General features: G+C 66.2%; 1 protein-coding gene across 6 annotated transcripts in view; it reads right to left on the bottom strand.

The window, feature by feature from the left end:
- Positions 1 to 12,735, bottom strand: part of BRSK2 (BR serine/threonine kinase 2) — a 36,028-nt gene extending 23,293 nt beyond the window's left edge. For 4 of the 6 annotated variants that reach the window (XM_040971099.1, XM_040971100.1, XM_040971095.1 and 1 more), the window contains exon 1: positions 12,331 to 12,735. In XM_040971099.1, coding sequence (XP_040827033.1) covers positions 12,331 to 12,424 — 94 coding nt within the window. In that variant the 5' untranslated portion in view covers positions 12,425 to 12,735. The remainder of the gene's footprint in view (positions 1 to 12,330) is intronic. The other 2 variants (XM_040971098.1, XM_040971096.1) reach the window with 1 other exon arrangement.
- Between the last annotated feature and the right edge of the window lie 1,286 nt (positions 12,736 to 14,021).

The raw sequence follows: 14,021 nt of genomic DNA, 5'->3' as shown, positions 1-14,021 counted from the left end.
AGGCAGGGAGAGGGGGCCTCTCCCAGCCAGGACACCCCCAGGTGCTGGCCACTACACTCCCTACCCCAGGGGCTAATTCAGAACCCAGTCCCCCGTACCCGATCCAGGCCCCAGCTCTGCCATGGAGAGTGCCAGCTGCCCAACCGGCCCACCACCATTCCAAGCGAGTAAGACTACAGGACTGGGGGACCCGGGATGCATACAGCCAGGGCCATGAGGCCATGGATGGCACCTGCCGTGGGCATGGATGTGGCTCCGTGGTGCTCACAGGTGGCCAGAGGACGTGTTGCTGCTGCTCTTGCCACGGGGGCGGGGTAGGGGTGGGGGAGCAGATCAGGGTCTCCAGGGCTGAGAGGGGGCTGTGTGATTGTGACGGCTGAGTCACATGGCAACCTCACTCAGCACTGTTTTGTTTAAAAGATTTATTTTTATTGGAAAGGCAGATAGAGGAGAGACAGAAAGATCTTTCATCTTCTGGTTCACTCCCCAAGTGGCCGCAACAGCTGGAGCTGAGCCGATCCAAAGCCAGGAGTTTCTTTCAGGTCTCCCGTGTGGGTACAGGATCCTGGTGCTTGCAAAGTGAGGATTTAGCCACTGAGCCATCACGCTGGGCCCCCTATTGAACAGCCCGAACCAGCTCATTGGTGCCGGCATCGTGGTGCAGTGAATGAAGCTGGCACCCGGTACCGGGGCGCCAGGTGGAGCCCTAGCTTCCACTCCAGCTCCCAGGTGATGGCTCCAGTGTGGGGGTCTCTGCCACCCAGGTGGGAGACCCAGACGGAGCTCCTGGCCTCAGCCATATGGTGAGTGAGCCAGTGACAGGTCTGTGTGTCTGCAAACACTGCCTCTCGGAGTTCGGCATGCAGAGGAAGCTATTCCGTCCGTTCAGCCTCATGGGCAGGGCGCACGCTCTGCCAGCTGCGAAGGGCAAGGCTGCTCATGGCCCCATACGGCCGACCAGGGTCCTCTAAGAAACACTGCTCAGCCCAGCTAGGCTCGCCTAGGCTCGACCCCAGGGGTGGAGGGGGCTACAGGCAGGTGTTAGAAACCCCACTTTCAGCACGACCTTCGTCCGCCTTGCCCGGCCAGCACCTGTGCACACGGCCTGGGTCACTGGGACAGCTCCCCACCCCCAGGACACGGGGAGGTATGGCTGTAGAGGCTGGTCCCGCGCACTTCTGGCTTTGAGTCGGGGAGGGACTGCAGAGAAAGGCAGCCTGGGAGGGTGTGCTCACGGCAGCTCGCCATGGCGCTCTGGGCCAAGCATCCTGCCCCACCTAGGCAAGGGCCCCTAGTGGGAGCCATTACGTGCCAGCCTGGACCCAAACTCAGGGCATCCACTCTGACAGGCAGGCAGAGCCCCGTTCAGGCAGGGGGCTCCTGCTCCCTTCTCAGGGGCACTCAGACCCACATCCCCAAGCAGACCTTGCCAACCTCACCGTTGGGGTGGGCGGCACTGGGGGCAGGATGAACGGAGGTCCTGGACACCAGCTGGGTGCAAGTGGCCCGTGACCACAGCAGGAGGTGTTGTACCCCCTCCTGGGGCAGGGGTGGGACTGCTGCCCAGGCCTCCCACAAGGCCACATCCTCACCCGGGAACTCACCACACAGCATGGGGCAAGTGTGGCCCAAGGCCAGCTGGGGGCATGACCAGGTGAGCACCTGGCACTCACACACCGGGTGCTGCCCCAGGCAGAGCTGTGGCTCAGCCTGGGCTCCCTCCAGGGGAAAGGAAGGGGCGGGGGCCAGGGCCTGCCAGGAGCATCGTGGCAGTGGATGATCAGACAGGGGAGGGCCGGTGCCCCGTGGGGCCTGTTCCCCAGCTGGAGGCAGGAATGCGGCCACACTACTGCCCAGGGCCTCTTGCATCATGGGTGACCCAGCTCAGGGGCTGTGGCAGGGCCTGGCCAGGGCCTGGCTGTAACGGTCCACAGCTGTGGCCTCCTGGAAGGTCAGCCAAAGCCCCAGGCCACAGAGCCCAACCCTCCCCAAAGGCTCCCCAGTGGCTCCCCAAGCCCAGCAGCCTGACACAAAGCCCTCTTCCCTCCTCTCGCCTGCCAAACCGCCCTGTTACCATGGTGATAGCAGCATATGGGCAGGCAGCATCCCACCGGCCCCACCCCCACCCCAGCCATTGGCCCGGAGGTCTGAGACAGGCAGACACCTCCCTCCGCCCACCGTGGCAGCTGGCACCTCCACTCCCCTCCAGCCACGTGGGCCTGGCTGCTCCTGCAGAGTTCCTCTCCCACCAGCCCGAGGAGGGCCTTGCCAGGAGGGGCAGCAGGCCCAGCAAAGTGACCCCTGCAGGGGGCAGCCAGTCCTTGGGAGATGTGCCTAGCTCCCCCAGCACCGGCCACCCTCAGTGAGCTTTGCAGGGGCAGCTGTCCCCGTGTGTCCGAGGCCCAGGGGCTCCAAGTCAGACCAGCACCCCAACACCAGGGCCTCGGGGCCCTAAGGAAGGCCCCTGCCAGCAGCTTCCCCTTCTTTCTGGCTGCTGAAAAACCTGGGGTGTGCCCTCTCATGCAGTGGTCCATGGAGCTGTCCCCAGCCAGGAGCAGCTGTGTGCCCGGAATGCTCTCCTCCTGCAGGGGGAGCGGAAGTGGAGCCTGCCCTGATAAGATACCAGACCTGGGTTAACCGCACGCACAGGGCATCCACCTACAAACAGCCCTGATCACTCTGTGAAAAACTCCCCCTGGCTTCTCAATGGGTCATCCCTTAATAAAAGCTGTACAAAGCCCCACCCCCACCCCACCAACAGAGACTCAGAAGCCCTCCCCAGCTGCCAGTGTCAGCTGCCATGGCCTCCAAATGAGAGACCAGTGGGAAACTGAGGGCAACAGAATCGGGAGGGCTCAGCCCTTACACCAAGCTGTAACCTAGTAATATGGCACCCTGGACCTCCCCAGGGAGTGGCATGGACATGCAAAAGGGCTCTGGAGCAGAGGTGGGCCGGCCTCCAGCTGCGGGAGAGGCAGGGAGGTCTTGAGGCTGTGGAGATGGTAAGGGGCCGAGCCATGGTGGACCTGAACCTGCTCCCACTGTGGGGGCTCCCACTGGGGAAGGGGGTGCCCCTGGGGAAGGGCCCTCTTCCCTCCTTGGTAGGCAGTGGCTGCCATGGAGACCAGCCACGGGGGTTGGGGGGCAGTGCTGGCCTGAAGGATCCCACCCAGGGGCAGGGCAGTCCCTGGGCTTCTCGCGTGCTGTGAAGTCGTGGCATCAGGGTCACTCTGGGCAGACTGGGGACGGTGGCCTCCCTGTCCCTCCCCAGCTGGCCCACCTGAGAACCACTTTCCTGGAGGGAGGGGTTCAGCTCCAGCCATCACTTGCATTAGCTGGTTCTGGCAATCAGGGCTTTGGGCCTGGCCCCGCCAGAGCAGTGTCCAGCAGGCATCCTGGATCAGCTGTTGAAGCCAACTGCAGGGAGCCTGGAATCGAGGGGGCTTCACAGGGCAGGCAGCAGTGTAAGGGGCGAGAAGGGCGACCCCCTTGAGACTCCACAGGGAGCCAGGCCCACACTGTGGACCCCACAGTAACAGGAGACAGAGCCATTCGCTGCCTGTGTCCCGGGGGTGGACAGGGTGGGAGCTGCCCCAGGGAGGGTCCAGCTGGTACCCGCTCAGCTGGCCTGCAGCGGCACTCCCTGCCTCTCTGTGGCCCCAGGGAGCTCCCGCCTGTCCCCCCCGATACTGGCAGCCACAGCCTGAGCACACACACAGACACATGAACACACAGATGCACACACACCCCCACACTCCTCTCTGAGCCACCTCTTCCTCCTAGGGCACCCCAGGCCCGTCGCACCACCCGGCTCTTCCCAGCTGGTCACCATGCCCAGACCCAGGCAGCACTCGAGGTCCTGCCTGGCAGGGAACAGTCCTGGACAGGACTCTGGTGGGGCTGCCTGCCACAGGTGGCCTCGGGGCTCCCGACAGCCAGCGCAGCCAGCACCCTCTGCTGACCCAGAGGGCCAGGTCCACGGCTGCTGTGCCATGCATCTGACGCCCCTCTGGTCAGCTCAGGACAGAGCCTGTGAGGAGGGCCAGCAGGAAGTGCGGAGCAGGTGGGCAGGGCAGGAGCTCCAGAGGCCACTGTACTCCCATAGGCTCAGCACCTCAATCACCTGTCCCCGGGGCAGCCAGGCCAGCACTGCCCTCGCAGGGGGCAGGACCAGGACACCCCTGGCCACTCGCTCCTGGCAAATCCCTCTGCAGACACAGCTGTGCACGCTCTGCGGCCAGCACGGGGTAGAGGAAGGGCCAGGGCCCAGCCGCAGCTGGAATCCCTGGGTGCCCTTCCTCCCCGCTGTTAGGAGTTGTGATGGAACCCACACTCGGGGTGGCACCCGCACCCCGAGTCAAGAACAGTGCTAGGGCCCGACACGATGGTGCAGTGGTCAAGGTCCTCGCCTTGCACGCCCGGGATCCCATATGGGCGCCGGTTCTAATTCCGACGGCCCCACTTCCCATCCAGCTCCCTGCCTGTGGCCCAGGAAAGCAGTCGAGGATGGCCCAAAGCCTTGGGACCCTGCACCTGTGCGGGAGACCCGGAAGAGGCTCCTGGCTTTGGATCGGCATAGCATCAGCTGTTGCGCACACTTGGGGAAGGAATCATCGCACGGAAGATCTTCCTCTCTGTCTCTCCTCTCTGTATATCTGCCTTTCCAATAAAAATAAAATAAATCTTAAAAAAAAAAAAAGAACAGTGCTAACACCATGGCCTTCAGACCCCTAGGGGGCTGGCCACGGCTACTCTACCCTGGCCCCCCAAGTCCCTGCAGGAATAGTGACTCCTCAGGGACCCAGGCCCCTCTGGGAGAGGCACACAGACACCCTGCCTGCAAGGGCAGTGGACGCTGTGGCTAGGGGGACACCAGGAGGGCCTGCTGTGGACAGGAGCCAGATAATCCATGTCATTGCGGGTAATAATAGAACCTGCTTAGCGAGCAGAAGGCAGGTCAGAGAGAGGCAGAGGCCGCTGGCCCTGGTCTCATGGCCAGGGGCTAGGGCCACCTCACCCAACACCTCCCATTGTTGGGGCTGGATGGTGAGATTGCTAGCAACGAGGCCACACGTCCATCTCAGAGCCATGCCAGAGCCCTTCCCGTCCCTGCTCCCCAAGGAAAACAAGAGGGCCCCCAGAGATGGGAGGGGGTGCTGAGCCGGAAGCCTGTGGGTAGGAGCCAGCTTGCAGTGCCCTGGGCCCCACATGCAGGCCTGGAGATCCGGTCTGATGCAGGATGGGGCAGGGCCCATGGCCGGCTGCCCACTGGACTCACCCCCAGGACCTGGCTGGAGATGCTGGGACCCTGGGGCACTCCTGTGCAGCAGGGAAGGGGCCAGCCCACAGTCCTTTGGCCTGGACTTGAAGCTGTGGGAAGAATGAGGGGACCTCTCTCTAGATACGCCAGGGCTGTGTACCAAGGCCCACCCCTCCTCCGCGGGGGGTAGTCCATAGCCAAGGGCTCTGGGGGCCACGTGGACCCCGGGTTCTCTTTGGCAGGTGAAGGGGGGCTGAGCCCTCCTCATCCACCCCTGGGGTCCCACAGACCCTCACCTGCTGTACCCAGCCCAGCTCCAGCTCCGGAACAGGGTTGCCTAGGTCAGACAGGTTCCCAAGGGCAGGGCTGGCCACTTGCAGAGCTGCCACAGTGTCCTCATCCTGCACCCCTGGGTCTGGGGACCACAGGGCTCCAAGAGCCCCTTCCGCCAACAAAGCCAGCCAGACCCCGGGGTTGGGGGGCATTGCACTGGGAAGGGCCCTGGCCCCACAGAGCAGGCCCCCTGCAAGACCCTGGGGTCACCATCTATATTCTATGCCTCGTGCACCTGCTGCCAGGCTGGGGAACCTTCCATCTGTGCGCCGGGGGTGAGCTGCAAATCCCTAGGATTTGGGGTTTAGTGTCCGCCAACCTTGCATCTGACAGAAGCCCTCCCCCTGCAGGGATGACCCGGCAGCTGGGCCTGGCCTGCCGCCCATCAGCAGCCTCCCGGGCCGCCTTTGGAGCAGCCAAGCCTCTGCAGCCTCCAGCTGTCCTGTCCCAGGAGGCCGCCTGCTCCATCCTCTGGTGGGATATTAGCCTAGTGGGGGAGAGTTCTGGAGGAGGGCTCTGTCATCACTGACCAGCTCCAGGCTCTCTGCTCTCAGCACAAGCTCCATCTGCCCACGGCCACCTCTCGACCACCCCTGGACCACAGCCCCAACTCCTGCAATCCTCTGGCAGCGAGCGTGCCGGAGTGGGCCAGGGACTCCTCCACCACCTGTCTGCCCCGCCTCAGGGAGCCCTGGACCCACAGGTGGGCAGCAGCACCTCTCCTCGGGAAAGAGGGCTGTGGGGACCAGGCACGTCAGCCCCACATGGGGCCCAGGGACTGCCACAGGCCCAGACGACACCAGCCCCAGGGCTCCACTCCCCAGCAGCAGGCCACAGCAGGCTCGCTCCAGGCAGTGGGGCAGGGGAGAGGGGACAAACTCAGCGAGGGGGGGCGGCGTGAGGCCAACTGACCTTCCCTCAGCCGCCCCTCCCTGGGGCAGAAGCTGCACGCTCCAGCGGGGCTGGACAGCTCCCAAGCCGGCAGCCTCCTGGCTCGGGGAGGACCAGTGGGGGTGGGTGGCTTTGCCTGCAGATGGGGCGAGGCTCTCCAGGGAACGCAGGAGCCCTGAGCCCACCGCCCACCCCAGCTCACTCAGTCACTCGGCCCCTGCCGTACAAACCCACCACCAGGTGCATGACAGTGCCCGACATGTTAGCGGCTAACACAGGTGAACAAACACAAATGCAATGCAAGCATGCATGAAGTGAACCACAAGTGTACCAAACACATGTGTATGCATGAGTCAGGTAAACAGACTCACTCCCTGTGCCCAACGTGCCTTTACACCTCATGGGCCTGGCACCCAGTGCCCGGGGCCAGCTGGGCTGCAGCATGCTAGGGCCTGACCCATGAGTCCCACCTGGCTGGGTCAGGGTGGCCCGGCCAGTTCTCTCCTAGCAAGAAGCACGATGGGCCACAGGAGGGATGGCCAGGCCATGCCTGCAGCCCCGACAAAGCCAAAAGCTGCAGGCCACCTGGATGGGTGCCGTCCCCAATGGCACAGGTAAGGCCAAGGACGGCTGGAGGGGTGCAGGCCCCGATGGCATGGGTAAGGCCATGGACGGCTGGAGAAGTGACCACCCCAGATGCCACGGGTAAGGTCAAGGATAGCCGGAAGGGTGTAGGCCCTGCTCACGGCCATGGCCTGTCCCAGACAGAGGAAGGGGACTCTGCCTAGCAGTTCAGAAGGCAGAGCTGACCGCCACCACACCCTGAGCTGGGGGGGAGGGGGCTGTGTCTCCATGACCAAGTAAGGGGCCAGTGCTGGGGTAAAATGGGGCAAAGGCATCCCAGATGGGCAGTAGTTCAAGTTCTGGCTGTTCCACTTCCCACCTAGCTCCCTGCTTATGGTCTGGGAAGGCAATAGAGGATGGGCCAAGTACTTAGGCCCCTGTACCCAGGTGGGAGACCTGGAAGAAACTCCTGGCTTCAGCCTGGGTCAGCCCTGGATATTGTGGCCATTCAGAGTGAACCAGCAGAGCGAAGGTCTCCATCTCTCTTTAAGTCTGCCTTTCAAACAACTCTTAAGGTATAAATAAATAAAAGGAATCCAGGGCCCGGCACAATGGCCTATGGCTAAATCCTTGCCTTGCATGCCCAGGATCCCATGTGAGAGCCGGTTCTAATCCCGGCTGCTCCATTTTCCATGCAGCTCCCTGCTTGGGACCTAGAAAAGCAGTCGAGGTTGGCCCAGCCTTGGGCCCCTGCAACTGTGTGGGATACCTGGAAGAAGCTGCTGGCTCCTGGTTTCAGATCAACTCAGTTCCAACCATTGCAGCCACTTGGGGAGTGAACCAGCAGACAGAAGAACTTTCTTATCTCGCTCTCTCTGTATATCTGCCTTTCCAATAAAAATAAGTAAATCTAAAAGTAATAATAATAAAAACGAATCTAGTTCTGGGCTGGCATTGTTGCCAACACCTCCAGCTAGCACGATGCCCAGGGCACAGTGCCATATCCCCTCCTGCGTGGCCAGGGCACAGGAAACAGTGAGCCAAGGGCCCAGGGAGCCCCCACAGCCCCCAGCCACCTGGCTTTACTCTCAGCTCATCCCAGACCTGGCCAGCCTGAGCCAGGGTGGTGGTTGATGCCCTCGGCCTGCCCAGCTGCCAGCAGCCAAGGATGCCCTGCCCCCACCCAGTCCCACCCCTAAAGGCCCAGGATCGTCACCTGCCACTGACTGGGCCCGTAGGGAGCCCAGGATAGACAAGGCGAGCCTTAGCCCAAGCACACTACACCCAGCTCCACTGGCCACTGACCCACACAGGCCCAGCCTGCAGCCCAGGACGGCTGGCATGAGGCAGGCTCAGGCTCTGCCTGGGCCTCCCTGAGCCCCAGATGAGATGGGGAGCCTCCTGCTGATGGCCAGGCCTCCAGGAACACTGTGCCGTGGGCAGGGCCAGCCCAGAACACTGGCCCTCAGCGGCGGCAGGACAAGCCCTCCATCGGGCAGGCTGAACACAATATCAGCTTTGTCCCTGCAGCCCGGCCCCAGCCCAGCCTCCGTCTGGCCCTGAGATCAGGGCCGACCAACCGGGCTGGCATCCACAGAGCACCGGGGCACCACCACCAGGGCACCACCACAGAGCACGGCAGGGTTTGTCTGGGGCCGGGCACACTTAGCTTCCCATGGGACCCTTGGAGGGCCAACAGCTGCCCGTGCCGCCCAAAGCCCATGAAAGCTCCCCTGATCCCACAGCAGGTCCAGGGGCTCCGTTTCCTGCTGCTCTGGAGGTGCAGGGTTGCCCGGTTAAGTCCAAGTGGCCCAGGAGCAGCGGGTCCAGGCCTGGCTGGGCGCTGGAGTCCTACAGGACAAGTGGCCAAGTCAGACAGCTTGGCCTCGCCGAGGGCTATGCAGACACCTTCCTCACCGCTCACTGCAGTCCCCAACAAGGGGGCATCCTGCGGACCGGGCCTTCCTCAGTGTCTGGCACCTGCCCTGCCTGTTGGCCTGCCCATTACAAAAACACTGGAGCAGAGCTCGGGCCCTGTGGTCACACCAAGACCACAGGGCACAGGCTCGCTGAGGCCCATGCCTGGGGAAAGGCCCGGGCCAGCACTGGTCACTGTTGCTGTGGGCAGCAGGCACCACCCGGCAGCCCTGAGGAGAGCTGCCCAGGGCCAGGAGCGCACACACAGCTAACTGCCACGTGCCCAGGGCAATGGCTGTGACCCCCGGCCACCAGGAGGGCCAGGGAAGAGTCTCAGAGCCCGGGGTCTGGGCACGTGGCACAGCCCACAGCACCCCAGCAGTGCAGACCACTCGGGGGGCTTGCAGCCCGTGGGACACTGAACTCTGGACGACACGACACGCACAAGACACCACGAGCAGCCTGCACAGCCTCATCTGCTAAGGGCCTCGAGGAGACACACGTGAGCCTCAGCCCCGGCAAGCCGGCATCGGGATGGCCAATGACCGGCTGGCCAGTGTGTGCGTGCCCTCGGCCCAGCAGACGCTCCCGGCATGGACGGCCCCCAGCCTCGGCACAGCCTTCACTATGGGCCATCAATGAGGCAGCGAGACCCCCATCCACAGGATAGCCCCCTGCCCCAAGGCCAGCTCTCAGCCCAGGAGGAGGACCCCAGGTACATCCTGAAGCCCCTCTCCAGACTCAGCCACCGGTGGGCACAGGCAGCCCCTGTCCCAGGTCCTGCACACCCAGGGTTGTCTGTGGGCTTCGCAAACCAGCCTAGGAGGAAAGCCGACAGGAAGCGGACCGCCGCCCACCTGGAGTACTCCCAGCGGGGCGGGCACTAGTACACCGCAAGCACCTGCACTGAGCGGACTGCCGCCCACCTGGGGTACACCAGCACACCGCAAGCACCTGCACTGAGCGGACCGCCGCCCACCTGGAGTACTCCCAGCGGGGCGGGCACCAGTACACCGCAAGCACCTGCACTGAGCAGACTGCTGCCCACCTGGGGTACTCCCAGTACACCGCAAGCACCTGCACTGAGCGGACTGCCGCCCACCTGGGGTACACCAGCACACCGCAAGCACCTGCACTGAACAGACTGCTGCCCACCTGGGGTACACCAGCACACCGCAAGCACCTGCACTGAGCAGACTGCTGCCCACCTGGGGTACTCCCAGTACACCGCAAGCACCTGCACTGAGCGGACTGTCGCCCACCTGGGGTACACCAGCACACCGCAAGCACCTGCACTGAGCCGACTCCGCCTCTGCCCTGCCCCTCCGACAACACACTGCACTCCCCTTCCCTCCACATCCCACGCCTCATGTCTCCGCTCACCTGTCCCACCCTCCCTCCCCCGGCTTTCACCTTCCCTGGCTCATCACCCTGGCCTGCTCAGTCGCCTGCTGGCCACAAGCTCCATTAAGGTCACTGGAGAATACAGAGGGCAGCCCTGGCCCCTCCCACACTGACCTGCTGCCTGAGGCCCAGCCAGGCCAGTTGGTGGGCATCCCTCAGCCCCAGGCCCACCCTGCCCACCTCCTCTCTTGCCCAGGAACCAGGGCCTCCCATACTGGACCAGACCTCCATCTGCCCAGGCAGCGGGGTCGACTGAACCCCTTGGTGCGAATCAAGCCCTGGTCTGGGTCCCAGGCCATGTTCTTCGCTCCCTCCAGCTCTGAGGGTGTCCCTGCCATGGGGAACATCTGTGAGGGGCCAAGTGCAGCTCACTCCACAGCGGCACCTGCCCCTAACAGAATCTACTGAGCCAGAGGCCACCACGGCCAGCAAGGACGCACCCTGGGGCTGACCATTTTGGCTCTGCTTGGCACTGGGTTTAGCGCCTCCAGTCCGCAGAAGGCCACACCTGCCCTGGTACCACCGCAAGTGACAGGAGCCTCTACAGCCCGCAGGCTTACAGCAGGCCAGACAGGACAGAGGGCGGGCTGGGGAGTAAGCCCAAGTGGGACAGAGGCCAGGCAGCCGCACCGGACTCCGGAATCCATCGGCAGGGCCTCTGCTGGGAGGACAGGGCCCAGGGCCCGCAGGCACACACGCTGCAGCTCCTGTCCACCAGCCCCAGGCGCCCTGGCCAGCAGGGAGTGCACGCGCACAGGTCTTTTGTACCCGCCACCACCGCGGCGACGGAGCCTCCTGCAGTTAGCGCAGAGCTGCGGCAGCCCGGGCCAGGCGCCCGGGGCCCCTGCCCACGGCCGCCGCGCGCCCTGCCTAATTCACTGCTGTCATCACTTACACGCCGGCGCTTCCTTCTAATAACATTTTATGGGAACCGTAATTAGGTTACCCGCTGCCTCCTGCCTGCTGCTGCCCGCGGCCTTGCCTTCGCCCAGCACGGCTGCATCTCCCCGGGACACGGGACGCAGCTGCCCCGCGCTCCCACCCCCACAGCAGCTGGAGAGCCCAGCCTCGGCTGCACCACAGCCCCTGCCCGCCCCAGGCCCTGGGGTCTGGCTCCCAGCTCTGCCTCCCATGGGCAAGGAGCTGACCAGGCCTCGGGTCCCCCACCCAGCAGCACCCCTTCCTCCTCTGCTCGGCTTCCCTGCCTGCCTCGGGTCTACGCGAGTTCCCCGAGAGGGAGAAGCCGGTCAGCGGCCGGCGGAGAAGAAAGAAAATGGCTGAGTGCACAGCCTCCGACAAAGGCGACTCTGAGCGAGCCCGGCTGACCAGATGACGGGTCTGGCCAGGCCCCAGCAGGCTGGGCAAGGCGGCTCCAATACAAGGGTGGCCGGGGCTCACGGACCCCTCGCCTGTGCCCCCCGGAAGACGGCCAGATCCCGCCGCACGTGCCCTCCTCCCCGGCAGGCTCGGGTCTGTCCCAGCGCCAGCACCCTCGCCGTCCCCGGGGGCCCGGCGTCGCAAGCGCCCCGGCCAGAGGCTGCAAGGCGCGCCGGGCGCTGTCCAGCCTCTGCGGCCCCGCGCGCTCGCACCCGGCGCGGGAGCTCGGCCGGGGCCCCACGCGCGAGCGGGGGCGGGGGTCGCCGAGGCCGGGGCGCAGCTGCGCGGGCGGCCGCGACAGACGGCAGATGGGCGGCCGGCAGGCCCCCTCCTCCGCGGCACAATGGGCACGGCGCGGCCGGCGCGCACCTGCAGCGGGGGCCCGGCCCGGCCCGGCCCGTGCGCCCCCGCACACCGCGTCCTTGGGGCCGCGCCCGGCGACCGCAGCCGCGGCGGCCGGGGCCCCCGGGAGCGCACGGGCCGCCCATTGTTCGCGCGGCCGGGCCGGGCGGGCCGGGCCCGCACAGCTCTCCACGCCGGCCGCCCCCCGGCGCCCGCCCGCCCGCCCGCGCGCGCGCACGCACCTGTCTGCCCCTTGCCCAGCGTCTTCTCCAGCCGGTAGGGCCCCACATACTGCGCGTGCTGCGCCCCGCCGCCGTCCTTCCCCGTCGATGACATCGCTCCCGGGCCGGCGCCGGCCAGTGGGCGCCCGGGCGCGCGGGCAGGGAGGGGCCGGCCGGCCGCGCGTCCGCTCCGCCGTCCGCGCCCAGCGGCCCGCGGCGCCCCCCCGGCGGCCCGCACCCCCACGCTCCACCCGCGCCGCGCCCGACGCGGCCCCGTGCGAGGCCCGGCCCGCGGCGTCGCCTCCGCCTGGTCGAGAGGACAGGGCGGGCGGGGGCACCAGGCTTCCGCCGCCGCCGCCGCCGCCGAGGCCCGCGCCCCGCGCCCCCCGCGCACGCCCGTCCGCGGCCGCGCAACCGAGCCGAGCCGAGGCGAGCCGAGCGGCTCCACCGAGCGGCCGAGCCGAGCGGAGCCGAGCGGAGCCGAAGGGAGCCGAGGGACGCCGAGCGGCCGAGCCGAGCGGAGCCGAGCGGAGCCGAGCGGACAGCGCCGAGCCGAACGCAGCCGAGCGGTCGAGCCGAGCGGAGCCGAGCGGAGCCGAGCCGACAGAGCCGAGCCCGAGCGGTCGAGCCGAGTCGAGCCGAGCCGACAGAGCCGAGCCGAGCCCGAGCGACCCGCAGCTGGCTGGCTGCAGCGGCGGGCGCCGGAGATGCCGCGTACCGGCCTGTCAGAGACGCTCGCCCGTCGGCGCCGCCCGCCCCGGCCGCCCCTCGCGGCCTCCCCCGGGCCCGGCCGGCCACGCGGGTGCTGAGGAGAGCTCAGCTGTGAGAGGAGGGCCGGCCGAGGCCCTTGAAGCGCACCCCGGGGCGCAGAGCGCGTGGGCGGCCGCCTCAGGTTCTGAGGGTTGGAAGGAGGCGCTCGCCGCCCCCGTGAGGAGGGTGACTGGGGCCCGCGGGGGCGGCGTGGGGACCAGCCCTCTGCGGACGTGCCCGGTGGCCAGCCCGACCCGGGCCTTGGCTGGGAGGCCCTGCTCTGGGGCCTGCGCCCTGGCTTGGCGGTGCCCGCGGGGCCGGGCCTGGAGGGGCCGCGCTCTGTCCAAGGTGCTGGGAGAGGCCGTGCGGGCCGGGCGGGGACCTGCACCGCTTCGACCCCGGGGGTCTGTAGGCAGATTGCACCTGCGGCCCCCCTGCTCCTCCCACTTGCGTGCCGGCCTGAGTAGGGACACTGAAGGCTTTGCCACTGAATTTATTTCTTTGCAAGGCAAAGTGTACAGAGATCTTTCGCCGACCGGTTCATTCCCCAAATGGCCACGGCAGCCAGGGCTGGGGGCAGCCAAAGCCAGGGGTGCTCTTCTGGTCTCCCACGTGGGCTTAGCGCCCCCAAGCACTTGGGGGGCCAGCCTGGAAGCAACACGTGCTGCCCCCTACCCCACCCCCACTTCCACTGAGTTTACAGAGTCTGGGACGTCGGACTTGGGGCATTATGAAGCACGGAGGGAAGATCTGGCCCAGGTGTGCACAGAAGAGGCTTACGTGCAGACCAGAAGTGTAGCCAGCTACCAGGGAGGGAGGTTGGGCACCTGCGCTTGCTGGACAGGCCCGGGACTGTTCCCAGCTGCAGACACTCGTCCTTCTGGGGCCTGCTGGCAGGAAATGCACAGAGCCCAGAGCCAGGCCGGGGAAGGGGGCAGGGAGCTTCCGGCGTGGTGGGCAGC

The sequence above is a fragment of the Ochotona curzoniae genome, unplaced genomic scaffold, assembly GCF_017591425.1.
Source record: "Ochotona curzoniae isolate NIBS_2020 unplaced genomic scaffold, NIBS_Ocur_1.0 scaffold_4937, whole genome shotgun sequence".
NCBI classification, from domain to species: domain Eukaryota; kingdom Metazoa; phylum Chordata; class Mammalia; order Lagomorpha; family Ochotonidae; genus Ochotona; species Ochotona curzoniae.
Note: the sequence above shows the minus strand (reverse complement) of the source record. Positions and strands in the feature narration are given on the sequence as shown.